This window comes from Megalobrama amblycephala, linkage group LG2 (genome assembly GCF_018812025.1).
Source record: "Megalobrama amblycephala isolate DHTTF-2021 linkage group LG2, ASM1881202v1, whole genome shotgun sequence".
Lineage (NCBI taxonomy): Eukaryota > Metazoa > Chordata > Actinopteri > Cypriniformes > Xenocyprididae > Megalobrama > Megalobrama amblycephala.
The window spans coordinates 7,448,660-7,469,356 of record NC_063045.1 but is presented as its reverse complement, the minus strand read 5'-3'; the positions used below and the strand labels follow the sequence as shown (position 1 = coordinate 7,469,356).

General features: G+C 38.5%; 3 protein-coding genes across 4 annotated transcripts; 2 read left to right on the top strand and 1 right to left on the bottom strand.

The window, feature by feature from the left end:
- Nucleotides 1-2,490: 2,490 nt before the first annotated feature.
- On the bottom strand, nt 2,491-3,958 carry tma7 (translation machinery associated 7 homolog). The gene is made up of 4 exons (XM_048182427.1): nt 3,805-3,958; nt 3,410-3,465; nt 2,808-2,895; nt 2,491-2,679 (listed from the first exon to the last, which is right to left on the bottom strand). Exons 1-4 carry the CDS (start codon nt 3,818-3,820, stop codon nt 2,645-2,647), a joined length of 195 nt encoding a protein of 64 aa, XP_048038384.1. The 5' UTR covers nt 3,821-3,958; the 3' UTR covers nt 2,491-2,644.
- Nucleotides 3,959-3,996: 38 nt separating this feature from the next.
- ccdc51 (coiled-coil domain containing 51) lies at nt 3,997-8,691 on the top strand. 2 transcript variants are annotated; one of them, XM_048182392.1, is made up of 4 exons: nt 3,997-4,125; nt 4,804-5,168; nt 5,252-5,416; nt 7,804-8,691. In XM_048182392.1, the coding sequence occupies exons 2-4, from the start codon at nt 4,848-4,850 to the stop codon at nt 8,581-8,583; spliced, it is 1,266 nt and encodes a 421-aa protein (XP_048038349.1). In that variant the 5' UTR covers nt 3,997-4,125; nt 4,804-4,847; the 3' UTR covers nt 8,584-8,691. The 2 variants fall into 2 exon arrangements, with proteins under 2 accessions (XP_048038349.1, XP_048038348.1); XM_048182391.1 differs by lacking the exon at nt 3,997-4,125 and adding an exon at nt 4,165-4,318.
- Nucleotides 8,692-9,049: 358 nt separating this feature from the next.
- mcm2 (minichromosome maintenance complex component 2) lies at nt 9,050-18,589 on the top strand. Its single transcript, XM_048182384.1, has 16 exons — nt 9,050-9,200; nt 9,923-10,107; nt 11,327-11,499; nt 11,768-12,040; nt 12,119-12,338; nt 12,414-12,621; nt 13,135-13,269; nt 14,052-14,243; nt 14,324-14,417; nt 14,510-14,760; nt 14,883-15,009; nt 15,213-15,325; nt 15,410-15,652; nt 17,627-17,809; nt 17,937-18,092; nt 18,196-18,589. Exons 1-16 carry the CDS (start codon nt 9,195-9,197, stop codon nt 18,304-18,306), a joined length of 2,670 nt encoding a protein of 889 aa, XP_048038341.1. The 5' UTR covers nt 9,050-9,194; the 3' UTR covers nt 18,307-18,589.
- Nucleotides 18,590-20,697: the final 2,108 nt, after the last annotated feature.

Genomic DNA, 20,697 nt, shown 5'->3' with positions numbered 1-20,697 from the left:
ATTTTCGTCGCTTCATAAAATTGAAACTACTGCAGTCACATAGACTGATTTAAAAATGTCTTTAGTACCTTTCCGGACCTTGAAAGTGGAGATTGCTGTCAACGGACCTCTCAGATTTCATCAAAAATATCTTAATTTTTTTGTTCTGAAGATGAACAAAAGTCTTATGGGTGTGGAACGACTTGAGGGTGAGTAATTAATGACAGAAAGTTTATTTTGGGGTGAACTAACACTTTAAAAGTTGGTGGTTTGAACAGCAAGCAAATATACACCAATACACATTCATTTCTTCCCAGACTTCTTGATTCCACCTCAAGCTAGGGGAAGAAAACAAAGGAGAAACATTTGTTGACAAAAGGAGCAACTCAAAAGCTTTATAGAAAGATTTACAATGGATTAATAACCTCAGGACAAAAAAAAGAATAGAAAAAACAGCATTTAAATAAGAATGAATGACAGGTGGTTTTATGTCTCTCTTAAAGTTCCTTCCGAGCAGCCTTGGCTTTCACTTGCTCCATTGCTTTCTGCTCCTGTTTCTGTTTGAACTCCATGTCCTTCTGTAGTTTCTAAATAAAACAAGGAATTGGTCTGTGTAATTCATTAAAATGTAAAAACATTAGAATTAGAATATCAAATAGTCTAAACCCAGCTTATCTCTCCACAATATGTTTAATATATAAACATAGAATAGATAAATTTGACCCTACCAGTACCATCAGACTGTTGCTGCAGAAACTGAGACTCCGACGAGGCAAGGTTTTCCCCATCATTTACTGTATTTTGTTGAGCCCGTGCGAACCGTTTACTGTAACCCATCTGCTTTAAGGTTCGCCGAGCTGTGCGTTCAGAGATGCTCTTCTGCACACCTTGGTTGTAACGGGTGGTTATTTGAGTCACTGTTGCTTTTCTGTCAGATTGAACCAGTCTAGCCATTCTCCTCTGACCTCTGGCATCAACAAGGCATTTTCTCCCACAGAACTGCCGCTCACTGGAGATTTTCTCTTTTTCGGACCATTCTCTGTAAACCCTAGAGATGGTTGTGCGTGAAAATCCCAGTAGATCAGCAGTTTCTGAAACACTCAGACCAGCCCTTCTGGCACCAACAACCATCCCACGTTCAAAGTCACTTAAATCACCGTTCTTCCCCATTTTCTTCCGCTCTCCTTGTTTGTGCGCGGGGACTCTCTCTGATTCGTCTAGAGGCAAGATCGACGTATATGTATGTTGCCAAGTCCGCGTTTTTCCCGCGAAATTTACACTGTTGCCGCGGGTTGTTTTTCATGTCCGCGGGTTGAATCGACCCAAAATATCATATTTAGTCCATGGAATGCAAATTTTACCAGGGGTGCTCCGCCAAAAATGCGAATTTTACCCCCGGAACGCTATTTTTTTTTTTTACCTTTTAATACCTTTGGGGTAGTTTTGAGGAGCAATTGGACGGGTTTTGTTGTGAAAACCTGGCAACCATGTATGTAAGATCCTCAGCTTCCATTGGCTCGCGCTTCGTCATCACCCAGGTATCCGCGAGTATGTTTTTACGATCATTACCGATTTTTGCCGAACTTACCGCGCTATCGTTCATGAGGCAAATTTGGATTTACCCAGGGAAACTCACAGAAAGGACTCCTTTTTGAAGATATAGCAGCCTAAGATAAAAGTATATGTACCATTTTGGCTAATTTTAGCTCAAAGATAGGGCAATCAAAGCTGAAATGCAATGTTTCTAATCATCAAATTGCATTTCGAGAATCATTTGATCTGTTGTATTGTCAACAAAATAAACTACATTGTCATAATCTTGAGAATGAAAGCTTTTGTTTAATATATATGGCTTGCCAATGTTCATTCAGTCATACATAGCTACTTTTTAGCTGCAGTTAACATTCAATTGCTACTGTATGTAACATGCATTTTAAAGTGGTTTTGTGTGAAAAATAGAGTCTAAGCTTTGTAATGATACGACCGTAAATGTTTCATCAGGACTATTAAATATAAATATTAAAGGACACTCATAATTACGTAATTCCGGACTCATTACCGGGTTTGTTACATTAATCACACTTATCATAAAGACATGAGTTATTACTGTGCATTTAACTTACATAAAGTTTTTTTATTTTTTAAGGACTGTTTCGTATGTTACTAAAACAGATTTAATGTCTTCACAGACACTGAACGTGAGTGACCACAATCCAGTAGAGGTGGAACTGAAGAATAAACATAAGCATAACATAAAACATAAAATACGAACACCAGCAAATTAACTAAAAGAAAAGGAACAATAACAAACAACATATTTGTTTAGGTTAAACAAAGAAGATGGAAAATTTGGAGACGAAAAGTGTGATTGGACATCTGAATATAAAAATGGATAAGAGTTGTTTACATGAGAAGATAACTTGAAATGTTTGGATATTGTACAATTGTTCTGCCATGTACTTTGAATGTCATATGAATATGTTTCACAATCAAAGACATTAAAATCTGAAATTTAAATTTACAGTCATTACAAACTTTATTCCTTTAACTTTTTCTTTACAAGAGAAATATAAAGTAACTAAAAAAAATCATTTGACATTGCCATTGTGGACCCAAATCATAAGTTGGTGGTTTGAACAGCAAGCAAATATACACTAAATCACACTCATTTCTTCCCGGACTTCTTGATTCCACCTCCAGCTAAACAAAGGAGAAACATTTGTTGACCAAATGAACAACTCAAAAGCTTTATAGAAAGATTTTCTACATTAGATTAATAAAAAATTGCATTTATATAAGAATGACAAGTGGCTTTATGTGTCTCTTACTTAAAGGTCCTTTCCCAGCAGCCTTGGCTTTCAATTGTTCCAATGCTTTCTGCTCCTCTTTCTGTTTCTGTTTGAAAGCCAAGTCCTCCTGTAATTTGTAAATAAAACATGGAGTGAGTGTGTGCAATTCAACGGGTCATGAAAATGTACAACTCATTATTTTGAAATTTTCAAACTTTAACTGGTAGATAATGTTACTTGGGTAAAGTTGGTTTTATATTCGCACATTCGGACATCCGTATTCAATAGCCTTGTTAATCACACTACATTGGACATTCAGTGGACATTCACAAGTAAATATGCCATTAAAACAATACTTGCCTATTTTGATCGACTGTGAAAAATGTTGTAAGTTGACAATCGTTGGTTGTCAATATCATGTCGCTGCTTAAAATTCGCAAACATTAATTTATTGCACATTTATTGGAAAGTCTGAATTTATCAGAAGTCTGAATATGCGAATATAAAACCAACTTTACCGAAGTGATAATGTTCTGTAGTCATTACTTTACTCTAAAACCAGCTTATCTGTCCACACACCATAATCTTAGTGTTTATGTATAAACACATCAACCGAAACCTTACTGTATGACTGAACTTACATCATCCACCTCCTTTGACTGCTTCTTGGGAGCCTTAAGGGGTTTCTTTTTGCCTCCTGCATAAAGAATAGATCATTTAGACATTTGATACCATAATAACATAAAAAAATAACCTCAAATTTTGACAAAAATTTATACATTTTAGTAAAAAATATAAATGGATTAAAAAAAAAAAGTATGATTACAATAAAAAGGCCTAATATCGATTCATTAAAACGCAATGTCTTAATACAGCTAATGCAGATAGTATCGTTCGTGTGTAAAAAAAATATTTTAAAATCTACGTTTATAATCTGTGAAGACCTGGAATGATCGGAAAATGGCGATGTTATCACCTACGACATTTTACACACTCAAACTCTCATGTTTAACGTGTTTATTTAAATTAAATTTACCTTCTCTTCCAGACATGTTGCTCAGATTATTTAGCTAATGCTTTTTTCCGCGCTGTCAGGACCCCTGCAGTTACCCGGATGTAGTGCTCCCTTCGTGTGCCTGAGAGAGAGAGAGGAGAGTCCGATTCAATTTGGCGAATCGGTTCGTGTAACTGAACTGAACTGGTTCAAAACCTCATTTGATTCGTAGTGTTCCCAGATTGTGTTAAGTGTTGTGTTGTTTATTATCCAAATATGCCAGCCTCACAGTTGTGTTTCAAAACGAAATTCTCATGTTTGTTTATGAAATGCAAAATTACAGTCGAGTGACTTACAAATACGGTGAGAATCGATTCAACTGAATCATTAACAAATTAACCTGTTCAAAAGAGCACCAGCTAGTGCCTGAAAGAAATTCGCTCATGCAGCAGGATGACATTTCAGGAAATTAGACAGATATTTTATGTACTATACAGTCTGTAAACATGAGAAATATTTGACCCAAGCAGAAACGTGACTGAACGGAGAATCGCTGGTATGCTGCGGTTTGTTGGTTTATATCCTGAAATGAATTCAGTTAGAACTGTAAACATTATTTACCTATTCATTCATTCATTAGCTCGAAAATCAGTTTAAATGTTAGTAAATACAATGTATGTACGTATGTAATAACAGTGTATAACAGCGTCATAGTCACACTGAACATATTTTAGTTGTGTAATGAACTTTTGAATGACCTACCTAGAAACTTTAGCCTATTTGTTGTTACTGACCTCAGAATAGCTCTTTCAAAAATGCAAATTGAAGTCTAAGCCAAATCTACCATTCATATTTTATCATTGTTAGCCTGTCTGTTATGTATTTGCTCCAGTGTTTTTGTTTTATCCATTCTTGTAGCTTAGTGCAAATGCAAATAAACTCCATTTTTAGGCTAGAAAACATCATTATTTTAAAGGAAGACTGATTCAACCTTGTGGATTATCTCATGAAGTCCATGTATTTATGTTACTATGCTTGCAGGTTCTATATTTGACGTGTGGCAGCTCCGCATATGAGGCTCTTCAATGAGGTTTAGAGGGAAAACTGTATTTTCGAGCAGCTATGTCTCCACATGTTTCTACCGACACCAGCTGTCTGTCCCGGTCCAGTGGAACCTCCACAGAACTTATTGCACCCAGCAACAAAGCCCGAAAGATGAGCCGAATAAAATTACGTCCGTTAAAGACCGCACAGCATCTGCATTAACGTATGCTGGAGAGCTGGGGAAACAGTGGGGCCGAAATTTGGTGAAAACCACAACAGTGACCGTCAACTACTGGTGGGAGCGCTATGAAGAGTTTGTCGGGCTTAATGAAGTCCGAGATGCTCAGTCCAAGGTCACAGAGGTAACGTTTGACAAATGACCCACACTATTCGCTCTTGGATTCGTTCATATGTCAATATAATCTGAATTATGTATTGCTATTAGGCTGAAAAGGCCTTCATGATCGCCAGGGGAATTGTCAGAGAAGCTCACACCAGCCTGGAGGCTCTACAAGTTCGGCTGAAGGAAGTGAGGGACCGTTTGGACCGTGTGTCGCGTGAAGAGGCACATTATTTAGAGTTAGCCACACTGGAACACAAGCTACTGCAGGTGAGGTACACCTGGTAATGTACATAGATAGATTGCACCATCGCACCTTCCCTTTAAAGGATTAGTCCACTTTTAAATAAACTTTTCCTTTTAATTTACTCACCCCTATGTCATCTAAGATGTTCATGTCTTTCTTTCGTCAGTCGAAAAGAAATGAAGGTTTTTGATGAAAACATTCCAGGATTTTTCTCCTTATACACTGTGTGCAGAATTATTAGGCAAGTTGATTTTCTGATCATATTATTTTTCCAAGCACATTTTACCAATTCCAATCCACATCAATCTTAATAACTCCTATTAATATTGTTTTTAATCATTTATAAGTGATATATAATTGTTCATGAAGGCTGGAAATGAAAAATGCCTTATATTCAGGTGTGCAGAATTATTAGGCAGGTTTTCTTTTACAGGCAAAATGAGCCAAAAAAGAGATTTAACTCAGACTGAAAAGTCAAAAATTATTAAATACTCATGAGAAGGACGCAATACTAATGCAATGCTAGAAATTGCAAAGTTAAAGCATGACCAAGGGACAGCAAAATGCTCATTGGGTCAGTGGGGTCATACAAAAACAGATGGAAAATAAAAGACAACTGCAAAATTTGTTAACTGCAAAATAATTAAGAATTCAGGTGAAGAATTAAGTGTGAAACCAGTTATAAGTTGAAGTGTTATAAAATACATCAGGAACCCTTTAGTCTCCAGCGCCACCATTTTCCAGATCTGCAACCTGGAGTCTCCAGAAGTGCAAGTTGTCAGGATCTCAGAGATTTAGGTTAGCTAAAGAATAATAAAAAATGACCCGCACTTAATAAGAATCACAAGTTGAAGTGTTATAAAATACATGAAGACTGGGTTTTTATAGGCCTTACAGACAGACAGCTTGAGAGTGACTCCTGAAGGACCAGCACCACATCCTCTTGTACCACTGTTTGAAGAATTTATCTTCCAGAATCTGGCAGTAAGGTGTGGGAGTTCACTTTTAGTCCATCTCTTATCCTGAAATGTCCGTCTTGCAGAGATGGACTAAAAATGATCTTCCAAAACTTACTGCCAGATTCTGGAAGATAAATTCTTCAAACAGTGGTACAAGAGGATGTGGTGCTGGTCCTTCAGGGGTCACTCTCAAGCTGTCTGTCTGTAAGGCCTATAAAAACCCAGTCTTCATGTATTTTATAACACTTCAACTTATAACTGGTTTCACACTTAATTCTTCACCTGAATTCTTAATTATTTTGCAGTTAACATGTGTCTTTTCTTTTCCACCTGTTTTTGTATGACCCCGCTGACCCAATGAGCATTTTGCTGTCCCTTGGTCATGCTTTAACTTTGCAATTTCTAGTATTGCATTAGTATTGCGTCCTTCTCAAGAGTATTTAATAATTTTTGACTTTTCAGTCTGAGCTAAATCTCTTTTTTGGCTCATTTTGCCTGTAAAAGAAAACCTGCCTAATAATTTTCATTTCCAGCCTTCATGAACAATTATATATCACATATAAATGATTAAAAACAATATTAATAGGAGTTATTAAGATTGATGTGGATTGGAATTGGTAAAATGTGCTTGGAAAAAAAATATGATCAGAAAATCAACTTGCCTAATAATTCTGCACACAGTGTAGTGGACTTCAATGGCCTCCAGATGGTTGAAGGTCAAAATTACAGTGTCAGTGCAGCTTCAAAGGGCTTTAAACAATACCAGACGAGAAATAAGGGTTTTATCTAGAAAAACTATCGGCCATTTTCGAAAAAAATACAACTGTATATGCTTTATAAACACAAAGTATCGCCTTGAACGTACTTCTGGTTTCCGCATTCTTCAAAATGCTTACGCTGTATGTCCTACGCCTTTTCTATTCTACTAACGGAACAAATGTAACAGACGCTGCATTCGTTTCTGCGTGTCGAATCAGCTGTTCGGAGCGCCAAAGTCACGTGATTCCTGAAGCAGTGTTTTGAAATCGGCTATCACTAAATAAGTCGTTATTTAGTTTTTTTGGCGCACCAAAATATTCTCGTGGCTTTATAATATTAATATTGAACCACTGTACTCACATGAACTGATTTAAATATGTTTTTAGTACCTTTATGGATCTTGAGAGAGGAAATGTAATTGGTCCCTATGTAGGCCTCACGGAGCCATCGGATTTCAACTAAAATATCTTAATTTGTGTTCCGAAGATCAACGAAGGTCTTACGGGTGTGGAACGACATGAGGGTGAGTAATAAATGACAGAATTTTCATTTTTGGGTGAACTAACCCTTTAATTTCTTTTCGACTGACGAAAGAAAGACATGAACATCTTGGATGACATGGGGGTGAGTAAATTATCAGGAAAAGTTCATTTAAAAGTGGACTAATCCTTTAACGTTTTTATTGTTTACAGGAAGAACGGCGCTTCAGAACGGCCTATGAGAACGCAGAAGAAGGCGAGCGAGAGAAGTTTGCGCTCTTCTCGGCTGCAGTGCGAGCAAGCCACGAGAAAGAAAGGACCAGGGCCGAACGTACCAAAAACTGGTCCGTCATTGGTTCGGTGTTGGGCGCCCTCATAGGGGTGATGGGCTCCACTTACATAAACCGGGTACGTTTGCAAGAACTCAAGAACTTGTTGCTGGAGGCCCAGAAGGGTCCGGTGAGTCTTCAGGAAGCGATTAAGGTCCAGGCCAGCATGCACAAAACGCAACAAGACGAACTCAGCAACCTCATCAACTCACTCAGGGCTACTGTGAAAGGCGGCGTAGAAGATGTGAAAACAGTAAAACCAGTGTTTGTCCCACCAGCGGCTGCCGTTGTCCCAACGTCCGCATCTAATGTCTCAGAAGAAGCGATTCGAGAGATTCTCCAACACAGCCAAAGAGCCCAAGGGCTCATTGAAAGCCTCAAACCACAGCTGGAGCAGCTGGAGGAGAACGTCGGGAAGGTCGGGACGGAGCTACATGCGGTGAAAAAGACCCTGCAGTCTCGTCCCTTGGAGAAGCCAGTCATCCAAACCCGAGACACTCAGCTCTTTGTTTGTGATACAGAGGTAGTCGTTCAAGGCATTGGTCAAACAGAGAAAAGACTGGAGGCGCACATCAACAAAACAAGTCTATACAATACAGTCCTGACATGTGCTGCGTTTGCTGTGACTGTGCCAGTTCTGTACATAATGTTGAGAGGTACTTGAAATGTATGCAGACAATGTGCACTTTAGGGGCCAATTAATACACTAGTGAATATTGTAACTAAAGAGTACAGTTGGTTGTGAAAGATTAAATATTGCCAATACTAAGAATCATTGGTTTGTGTACATTTTTTTGTGTTCTTTTTATTCTTTCCTCATATTTCAGAATGTGTTCATTTTAAATGATATATTATCACAAGCCTTTCCACAAAGAAACACCATTTTAGAAAATGTAAAAATCTAGTTAGTTTTATTATAAAGTTATAAACTGTGAACTAAAGAACCATCTGAGGATCTGTCCCTTCACTCTTGATCTAAATGCTTATTATGATGCAAAATGTGAAGGTTCGCTGTCAGTATGCTTTGTCTATTTTTCCCCCCCTAACAATCCTAACATGTCCGTCCCTTTTCACGCATCAAACCAATGACCGTTCAGATTGGAGCGACGCGGTTGCCACCGGACCAATCACAGTGCTCTGACTCGCTTCCTCAATTCATATTCATAGCCTTTCTCGCGCGCTTTGTGGTCACGTGGGCCATTTCGCGCGAAAACTCAGTCTTCCCGGGAAAAACTAGTCTACAGTCGAACTGCTGAAGAAGACAGACGTGAGAAGATGGCGGTGAGTGTGTTTCTGTATAAAATCTATGTATATGTAAAAATATAGTTTAAATAGTTCATATGTGTTTTAAAGTATTTGACGTTTGTAAGCGTGTTCACGATTATGTGTAAAACGTGCACGGCACATATAATGTGATTTAGTATGTCAATAATGCAATTCAATGATTAGATATTCCAATAAACTAAATTTAATATGCAGTCTATAACAAATGTGCATTTACATTTACACAAAAGTAGTGATTTTGATTCGAATTTTGTGTGTATAACCATAACTGTCAAATCATTTAGTTTATTAAAAAGCCAAAACACCTTTTTTTGTTTTGTTTTTAACTTAACTGGAAAGTTCCCGAATTGACATGTCAAATATTTAATTGAATAATTGAATATTTTAAGCCTATTGTCTTGTTAAGAGTTAAGTCAGTCTAAAAAGAAGGCCCCACGTGGGTAAAACTGGTGTCTTTGTTTAACAGTTGTGGTTTCAAGTGAGTGACTGTTCTTGATAGTACAGAATCAGTTTTTTATGTGTTGGCAGATTGACAGGTCTGTTATTTCTGCAGTAATGACTTTGAGTTAGATTCAGTATCATTACAGCAGTCTGATCTAGTTGCACATATGTGCATTTTCCACATGTACACTTTCAGTCTGTCCTTTGACATCAAACTCTAGTGGAAAGATTTTTGTTTTATAACACTGACATTTTTATTTTTTTTTGCTTCCAAACAGGATTCATCAGAGTCATTTCACATGGCCACCAGCCCCAGTCGTGGCTCTCGGCGGGGTGACCTGACCTCCAGCCCCGGCAGAGACCTGCCTCCATTTGAGGACGAGTCCGAGGGGATTCTGGGAGACAATATTCCTGATGAGGAGGACGGAGATGGAGAGGAGCTGATCGGAGATGGGATGGAGAGGTGAGAGAATGTGCTTCTGATGATTTGCAGATAAACACGGTGATTCTTATAGAAATAACCTCATGAAACATTTCATCCCAAAATAATAATAAAATATAATTCATAGGCTATCAGTAGAAATTGTGATCCTGATGCAGTGATATATAAAATTGTAAAATGTTTAGTGACCACTTTATCAAAAGCTATGCTTCCATTAACACATTTTTATATAGAAGTAAATCACTTGGGTAAAGTTGGTTTTATATTCGCACATTCAGACTTTTGATAAATTCCAACTTTCCAATAAATGTGCAATAAATTAATGTTTGCGATTTTTAAGCAGCGACATGATATTGACAACCAACGATTGTCAACTTGCAAGTATTGTTTTAATGGCATATTTACTTGAGAATGTCCACTGAATGTCCAATGTAGTGTGATTAACAAGACTATTGAATACGGATGTCCGAATGTGCGAATATAAAACCAACTTTACCCAAGTAAGTAAATCTAGTATAAGAGTAAAATTAGTTTAAGAAGTTTTTTTATCATTTTAAGTCTAGCTATGATCAAGTTGTTTTTATTAGGTACTATTTAGGTAATTCAAGATTTACACATGGTTATTTATTGAAAGGTGAAGAACCTGCATCATGCCTGTTTTGTCAAGCTCCAATAAATGTTAAACATTTTACTGGTCTGTTTTTAATTTAATAGGCAATGTTAGTAATCATGAAGTTAGCCTTGCTGCTAAAATGGCATTAAAAAAATAAATATTTTTATGCAAATTTTGGGATATTGCATTAAAAAATGCTGGATGAAAATGGCACAAACAAAAAAACTTGCATAACTTTGTGATTGGTCACTGTTAGTTCGGTTATCCAATCTTATCGCACACCATTTTAGTCAATTTGTGTCATCAGAATGATTTGGTTTATTTCCCTCCCAGAAGCGTCTCACACATTTGCATTCCTAAACATCAGGCATTCAAACCCAAGATAAAATAACAGCATTATTGCGTTTCATCTGCATGCTCTAAGGCGCAAGTCATTTATTAATTAGGAAAAAAGAGCCACAGTGGCTCCCCTGATTGCAGCATCTTCCATTTTTATTATTGATACTTTGCATAAATGCACCAGGAAGTGATGATTTTGTGCTCTCAATCACATGGTATGGGTGCAAATGTTTTAAGAGAGATATGTTCAACATTTCTTTGAATGGGAACATGGTTAACTTTTCACAGAGACTACCGCGCCATCCCAGAACTGGACCGTTATGAAGCGGAGGGTCTGGACGAGGATGAAGATCTCAGTGAACTCTCACCCGGCGCTCGGGCGGAAGCAGAAGCGGCCATGAGACGGCGGGACCGAGAACAGGACCTTGGCCTGGGCCGCATCGGACGCGGACTCCTCTACGGTGGGTGTTTTAGTCATTGTAAAATAATAACTTAAATTATCACAAACCACTGAAGATAACCGTTTGTGTAGGGCTGCACGTTTAATTGATCTAAAACCAAAATTGTGATATGGCTTAGTGCGATTTCTCACATCATGAGTGAAGCATGACACTGTGTTTATTTACATGTGAGTGCTCATGATCCACTGGTGTTTTCAGCTTAGCGGTCTGATTTGAAATTGTGCTTAAACCCTAGTCTAACTGCAGTTTATGTTGTTGTGATGTACAGACAGTGAAGATGAGGATGACAAACGGCCCACGAAGAGGCAGCGGACTCTTGCAGAGAGGGCAGCCGATGGCGTGGCGATGGAGGGCGAGGATGAAGAGATGATCGAAAGCATTGAGAACCTGGAGGACATGAAGGGTCACACGGTCAGGGAGTGGGTCTCAATGGCTGCCCCGAGACTTGAGATCTACCACCGCTTCAAGAACTTCCTGCGCACACATGTGGATGAGCACGGACACAACGTCTTCAAAGAGCGCATCAGCGACATGTGCAAAGGTGGGTGGTGGACGGTCATCTGGGAAAACCCTATTATGTAATCCAGACGTTTGACTTGATACTTTGCGATCTCTTCAGAAAATAAGGAGAGTTTGCTGGTGAACTATGAAGAGCTGGCATCTAGGGAGCATGTGCTGGCGTATTTTTTGCCAGAGGCTCCCGCTGAGATGCTGAAGATCTTCGACGAAGCTGCGAAAGAGGTGGTGCTGGCCATGTACCCCAAATACGACCGAATCGCACATGAAATCCACGTCCGCATCGGCAACCTGCCACTGGTGGAAGAACTTCGATCGCTCAGGTACGATCAACTCCCCTTCATTTAAGGTTGTTTTCAGAAATATTTTATATTAATATGTATATGTATTTTTTGCAGGCAGCTTCATCTGAACCAGTTGATCCGCACCAGCGGGGTCGTGACCAGCTGCACTGGAGTTCTGCCGCAGCTCGGTATGGTGAAATACAACTGTAATAAGTGTAACTTCATCTTGGGTCCGTTCTTCCAGTCCCAGAACCAGGAGGTGAAGCCGGGCTCCTGTCCGGAGTGTCAGTCGCTTGGTCCCTTCGAGATAAACATGGAGCAGGTGCGTAAGGAGGAGGATTCTGTGCCAAATTTCCCATAAAGATGAGATGTAATTGGGTGGATGTCATCGAACAAAATTATCTAGGCCATATTTAACAAAATAGTGCATATAGCATTTGTTTCTTTAGTTATTTAGTGTCACAAGAACATGTTTTATTTTTATTTTTTTTAACCTTTTTCATGAGGTTCATCCACATTTAAGTTATTCCACCTGGTCCAAATTTAGTGGTTGGTTATTAAAAACTTCCTATTTTATGTATAGTTTTACTTTTTTATTGTTATTCAATAAGCTAATATATTAAAGCGCATATATATATATATATATATATATATATATATATATAAAAACATTAGAAATAAAATGCTTTGCCCAAGATTCATGCTTCTCTTTTTATGTAAGTGTGTTGACAATGAGACAAGCAGTAATCTCAGTTTTGTCAGTTGTTGCCATAGCAGCAGGAAGCAGCTGTTTATTTTTTCTTCTCATGTTAACTGACGTTCTTGCCTTTAACAGACCGTGTATCAGAACTACCAGCGAATCACCATTCAGGAGAGTCCTGGGAAAGTGGCGGCAGGCCGCCTGCCTCGCTCCAAAGACGCCATCCTGCTGGCTGACTTGGTGGACACCTGCAAACCTGGAGATGAGATTGTGAGTCAACAGACCCTGATGACTGCAATATTTATCAAATCCTCTTTAATAAAAGAGCTGAACTCCAACAGTCCTTTACTGCCACTAGAGATGACAGATTTGTGTCATTTGTTATGAAGTCTAAATTTGTTAAATTTAGACTTCTATTAAAAATGCACAATATTGAACTATATTCAACCTTTTCAGACATCTAACAACTTGATTTGTGTCTTAAAATATAAATAAAACACTAAATTATATTAAAACTGCGCAATATTGAACAAAATTCAAATAACTATAAATAAAACATGCACCCAAATATTTTAATTCGGACCTGATTTTAATTTAAAAATAGTTTATCGAAATTAGTTTTTTGCTTTATTTATATCACTGTAGTTATATTAAGTAAAATACACGTCTCTGAATGTGTGTTTACGTATTTTATTTCACTACAACACTTAACATTTTAAATAATACTTCAATATATATATTTAAATGAAATGTTTTATATAATGTAAATTTTATGGATGATACTGAACTCTTTTGCCATGTAAATAGCCATGATGCTAACATGGCGTAAAAACGTAATAAACATCAATAAATATTTAAATAAAATATACCACCCAAAAATGCATTATTTTTGCAGGAGCTCACAGGAATCTACCACAATGACTGTTTATATCACTATATCAAATAATGTTCAAGTAAAATATGCCCCTTTAAATGTGTATTTATATATTTTTCTCTATAAAAGTATATATTTTAAATAAAATAAACCCTTCAAAAATGCATTATTTTTGCAGGAGCTCACAGGAATCTACCACAACAACTACGACGGCTCTCTGAACATGGCTAATGGCTTCCCCGTCTTTGCCACCGTAATCCTGGCCAATCACATTGCCCGTAAGGATGAGGGTGTGGCCGTGGCGGAACTCACCGATGAAGACATCAAAGCCATCATGGCTCTGTCCAAAGATGAGCGCATCGGAGAACGGGTGCGTGATGGTCACACATCAGTTTGAGATTTCCAATGTCTGAAAGTTTCTCAAGACTAAGCTTAATTTTCCTCATACAGATTTTCGCAAGTATCGGTCCTTCTATCTATGGGCACGAGGACATTAAACGCGGTCTGGCGCTTGCTCTGTTTGGCGGTGAAGCCAAGAATCCAGGTATTTCATGCACCTTTCACAACTGTTAACTTACATTTACATATATATTCTAACAGATGAAAATTACAAGTGATTAATTTGTCTCTCAACAGGCGGGAAGCACAAGGTGCGTGGCGATATTAACGTTCTCCTGTGTGGAGATCCAGGCACAGCCAAGTCCCAGTTCCTAAAGTACGTAGAAAAGGTTGCGAGCCGGGCAGTTTTCACTACAGGGCAGGGCGCATCCGCCGTGGGTCTGACGGCTTACGTGCAACGCCATCCCGTGAGTCGAGAGTGGACGCTAGAGGCGGGAGCTCTGGTGTTGGCGGACCGAGGAGTCTGTCTCATTGACGAGTTCGATAAGGTGCGAGTTAGGAGCAGTTTGTAGCTTTAAAGAGGTTTTTGATGCACTGTTCCACCAATTTTTGAGTCCATATTACAATGTTTTTTGGTGAATACATAAGTGAACTTGAGTGTGCTCTTTAGATGAATGATCAGGACAGGACCAGCATCCATGAGGCCATGGAGCAGCAGAGCATCTCCATTTCTAAAGCTGGGATCGTCACATCGCTGCAGGCTCGCTGCACTGTCATTGCTGCCGCCAATCCTATCGGTGCGTACTGGGACTTGTGACGGAACTGTTTAATGAAAGTCTAAATGAGGGTCATAACTTCAATTTTGCCATCGGCACTTTGAGTCGCATGTTAATCTATAGCGCAGTCAGGTTCTAAATGACTTCCTGCTGGGCTATAAACGCTGCAGCAGTGTTTTGGCAGCATTCATTTTTCTTATGATACTTCTCTTCTTCTTTAAAAGGTGGGCGCTACGACCCGTCTCTCACGTTCTCTGAAAACGTGGACCTGACGGAGCCCATCATTTCTCGATTTGACGTTTTGTGCGTCGTAAGAGACACCGTCGACCCTGTGCAGGTTAGTTTGTTGACGTCCAAAGCACTGACAAACACTCGCCCAAACTTTGCCAGTTGCATTACCCATAATTCTCTTTGTGTGTAGGATGAAATGCTGGCTCGCTTTGTGGTGGGTAGCCACATCAAACATCACCCAAGCAACAAAGAAGGGGGCGTGGCTGGTCTAGAGGAAGTGTTGCTGCCAAACACCTCCGATGCCCCGCCCATCCCTCAGGAGCTGCTCAGGAAGTACATAATGTACGCGAAAGAGCGAGTGCGACCGAAACTTAATCAGATGGACCAGGACAAGGTGGCCCGAATTTACAGCGACCTTCGAAAAGAGTCTATGGTGAGTTGCTCTTTAGGTTAAAGACGTTGTTTTACTAGGGCTGCACGATTAATCAAAATAAAACCAAAATGAAATTTCGATAAGGCGTTAATAGGCTGTGATATGGTTACATAAATATATGCGCTGCATGTTTAAGATTGAATCGCAGCACTGTTTTTAAATGTGAATAGTATATATATTTTTTTTATTTTGGAGTGAAGTTTCTTTTTTTTTTATAAATATTTTTAGTTTATTATTATTTTATAGCATATTGTATTATATCACAAAATGATGGCCAAATTGTGCAGTCCTGAAAGTTGCAATATGTAAGATTTTTGCAGTAAAATATCCAAAAACCACTAGGCCAGTGTTATATATTTTGTTCACTTGAGTACTTACAATATCCCAAATGTTTCCAACTATTTGTAAATCGTGAGAAAATTGCAATTTTAACGAAGGCTCCGGGACGTGTGAGGAGTCGCCTGTCAATTACGTCATACCCGCGTTACACTCGGTTTCCGTTTTTATTTTGTAGAAACCATGGAAATACCAAAGACACTTTAATATTTACATGTTTTAATAGACAAAGGAACAACTGTTTTGATATATTATAGACAGAAAATCAGTTGTTGTTATATAGCTCAACGCGTTTAGTCTTAGTAAATCTTACTTTTTTCTTTCTTTTTTTTTTTTTTGCGAGTACCATGCTTTACCATGCCTCAGAGAAAAACACTATTTTGTCAAGTTGCTAACATAGCATAATCAGATGCAGCTTTATTTTTTATTAACATTAATACAGCAGTTTCTCCATCATTCAATACGTTTTAAAATTAATTGCATGCCATTTATCAACACAAGCCATCCAATATTTAATTGGTCTCACAGCAGCCACCGAGTGAACGCACAGAGTAACGTTATAACAATTTTCAACACTCTCAAATGTATCTAATATGATAAACGGAGCTGTGTTACCTCATACTCATGACCGGAAAAGCGGTAGCAGCGCCGGCGACTGTGTCATAATAAAAGTCCTGCTGCTCACGGCGTGTGTTGCGCAATCACTCCAGCTCCTCATTCAGCTCCCACAACACTCGGTCCTGCTCTGCTTCATACTACAGTAACGTTAATAATCACATCCATGAACATGATTTCTGCCCGAGTCCTATCCTGATTATTTTCCACCGGCTGTGAGGTAAAGACCACATGTCCCAAGATTCGGTGCTCAAACTTATATTATTAGTTTTCAAAACTAATAAAGCTACGCCTTTGTTTTGAATAGGCCTCTAGCGACCTCTAGCAGACAAAATTATTACATACTGCACCTTTTAAAGCAAAAGCACAGCAAATGTGAATTTAAAAAAAAATCGCAATTGTTTTCATCAGGAAAAATTGTCATTTTAAAATACCTCCATTGTCACAGTCCACACTTCAACGCAAAAACTGTTTTCAAATTTACCCCCTTTGTGTCTCGAATGCTCTGTTTTTGCCTTGCTGTGAATGAAAGGCCTTTCAAATTGTGCAGCTATAATTTTTCACGTTTCAATCCATTCTTCAATTTTTAGCCAGAATCTTGACTGAAATTGCGGCCATCGGTTACCACTAAATGTTTGTGCTATGGCTGGGACAATGCACCGCTTCTCGATACAAAGAATCTGGAGCGAATCCGCTATTTTTCCGATGTATCGCGATTCTCTCTCAAATCGATTGTGATCTTAGTTTTGAACAGCAGATGGTGCTACGTGGGCTATTTACATTAATCTTGAATCATAAAAGCTTTCTGAGCAGAGGTGCAAGTATATTTACGCTCTCCAGCACTCTTCTTCATGAGCATTTGAGTATGCAGTTTGAAAACTAAAAACTGTGCCATATGCTGTTAATACTAATTGGTTCGAGAGAGAAAATATCAGAATCGATCCAGAATCATTGAATCGAGAATCGATGTATTGTTCCAGCCCTAGTTTGTATTTCTCAGTTTAATAATATGTTGTTTCGCAGGCTACGGGAAGTATCCCGATCACCGTGCGTCACATAGAGTCTATGATCCGCATGGCCGAGGCACACGCCCGCATGCACCTGCGGGACTACGTGCTGGAGGACGACGTGAACATGGCCATCCGTGTCATGCTGGAAAGCTTCATTGACACGCAGAAGTTCAGCGTGATGAGGAGCATGCGGAAGGTGAGCGAGCTGATTGTACCGATCCGAGATCAGATTTCCATTTTCGGTAACTCTGCAAGTCATGCGATTCCAAAGATTCGGTCTAGTTAAGTTGGTAACCGAAGTTGCATTTATCACATTTCCACAGACGTTCGCACGGTATCTGGCCTTCAGGCGAGACAACAACGAGCTGTTGCTCTTCATCTTGAAGCAGCTGATTTCTGAGCAAGTCGCATATCAGCGCAATCGTTACGGAGCCCAACAGGACAACATCGAGATTCCAGAGAAGGACCTGGTGGACAAGGTAACTAACAGATGCGTTTGAATAAAAATGTCCCCTTAAGCACTGAATTAGTCATTTGTGAGTTTGAGTTGTAACAGTCTTTTTTTTTTTTTTTTGTCCTCAGGCCCGACAGATTAACATCCACAGCCTGTCTGCATTTTACGACAGTGACCTGTTCCGCTCTAACAAATTCTCCCATGATGCCAAGAAAAAGCTCATCGTTCAGCAGTTCTAGGCAATCCTCCTGGATTTAGTCACAAGCAGTTGTGTAGAATCTCCCGGACTTGTATATAATTACGTCATGGTTGTTGGACCAGCCGTTACATGTTTTTTGTCCATTCATGAACTTGTTACCGTAGTCATTACGGTTATGATCTTCTTGGCTCATGTGGTTTATTGGCTGCATGTGACATCTTGAATTTTCCCTGTTGACAAATTATTTGAATGTTGTAAAAATGGAAGAAGAAAAAACTTTTGTACTGTTTGTTTTGAATAATAAACTTGAGTTGTGTATGTAATGCACCGTTTGTATAAATTATTCTAGTGTAATCTGTGTTTGCTGCCAGGAAATGTAGTCAATAAAACACACTAGTATACATTTCTGAAGTACAGTTTACTAAACTACAATTCTGCCAAGAAAGAAATAAAAAGGTTATTGTGACCTCACATTTCTGACTTTTTTTTCCCGCAATTGTGAGTTTATATCTTGCAATACAAACTGACTCGCAATTGCAAGTTTATGAGAAAGTCAGAATTGTGAGCGAAACTAAATTCTGACTTTTTCCTCACAATTGTGAGTTTATAAATTCTGATTTAATTTCTTGCAATTCTGAGGTTATTCTCGCAATTCATGTAAATCTCAGAATTCTGAGACATAAACTAAAATCTGACTTTTTCCTCAAAATTCTGAGTTTATACTAGAGATCGACAAATATATAGATTTACCTATATTTAAGCATTTTACCATAATCGGATATCGGTTTTTGTACTTGTCTCTAAGAAATAGAGACAAGCTTACGGAGTCACGTAAAATAAATCCATCAAGTCCTGTGCCAATTACGATTTTGCATGAATTAAATAATACAGCCATGAAAGCACATGTTGGAAATAAAAGCACTGAATTTAATTCTCTCTGTTGTCTATGCTCGTCATTAGTCTCGTGAAGTCGTCTGCATTTTGCTGTTCACTCAGCGGGTTGAGGCTCAGGAAATGCAGTTACTTAACATTAGCCAGCAAATTCTTCTTAACATGTTAGCCTATTAAACAGGTTATAAATCTACAAAAACTGTAGTTTAAAATTAAGCATTATATTTTCTGCAAAGTTGATATGACTCCTGTCTTTAAATTATTTTCTCCATTTTCTATGCAAGGAGGGAGTGATTGTTATAAATAAAATGGTTTGTTCAGTTAGTATAAAAGTAAATAAATATCGGTTCTGCATATCGGTTATCGGGTGCATAAACACAAATTATCGGTATCGGTTCTTAAAAATCAATATCAGTCGATCACTACTACTAGTTTATACCCTGCAATTCTTACTTGATTTGTTGCAATTCCGAGGTTACCTTGCAAGTTTTTTTTCCTCAGAATTTTGATAAACTCGAAATTGCGCGTTATAAAAACAGATTGCAAGCTAAAAACGTGCAATTCTGAAAAAGTTAGATAAATTACCTTTTATTTTTTTCCCATATGCTGAATAGACCCCTTAAAAGTTTGTAAACATTGCAACGTTTCCTGGTGGGCGGGGCTTAGCTGGAGGCAAAAAGAGACGCTGGACGCAATGTTGACAAGCGTAAGCTAGCATGTTTTAGGAGGGATTTATTAAACATAGATGCAGAAGAAGGTTCAGAACTGTCCGAATATGTACAGTCACTGACTCTGTGGGACCGTGACAGCTATTTTTGTAAATTAACTTAAGTTTTGGATATTTCCTAGACAACATATGAATTACTTTCGGGTGGTTCGGGGAATTTTGTCAAGGCTTATTGTCTAATGTAACCTAACGCTGGGCTAACTATGATTATGGCTAGCAATGTGGATTATTTTAAGAGACCATTCAAAGGATGGCACACTCATCTATCGCTGTATGTTTGTTTAACATTTAAGCTAGCTAGTGCGCTGAAAGTTGGCGACTTTTCACCTATAAATCAGAAACTTGCTGATTTGTACTAGATAAAACCAACACACCATTATATATGCATAGATTATTTTACCTGATATGAAGTGTGCACTGCAAACATGAGCATTATTTATGATCGTCTCCGTCCAGTCTGTACGCTGTATTGCTTTCAACCACAATTATCTTTTTGATTTCTGTGAAGGAATGTCTGCCGGGATCTGGTAAAACTTTAGTTTTGAACCAAAAGTCCTGTTCCTTCTATTCTGGCAGCCAAAAACACAAGAAGACGACATTTTAAAGTCAAAACCTCAAACTTTTAGCGTGCCCGCAATGAGTTCTTATTTATGTTTTGCCTCCAGCTAGAGCGGTGACGTCACAGTGACGTAGGCGATTAAGGGGTCTATATGCACTGTGTGAAACTGGAACAAATAGCGTTATTATAATAAGAGCGTTCTGATTGGTCGACGTCAGTATTCCATCGCTGGACGTTTCGTACCGTCGCCAAAA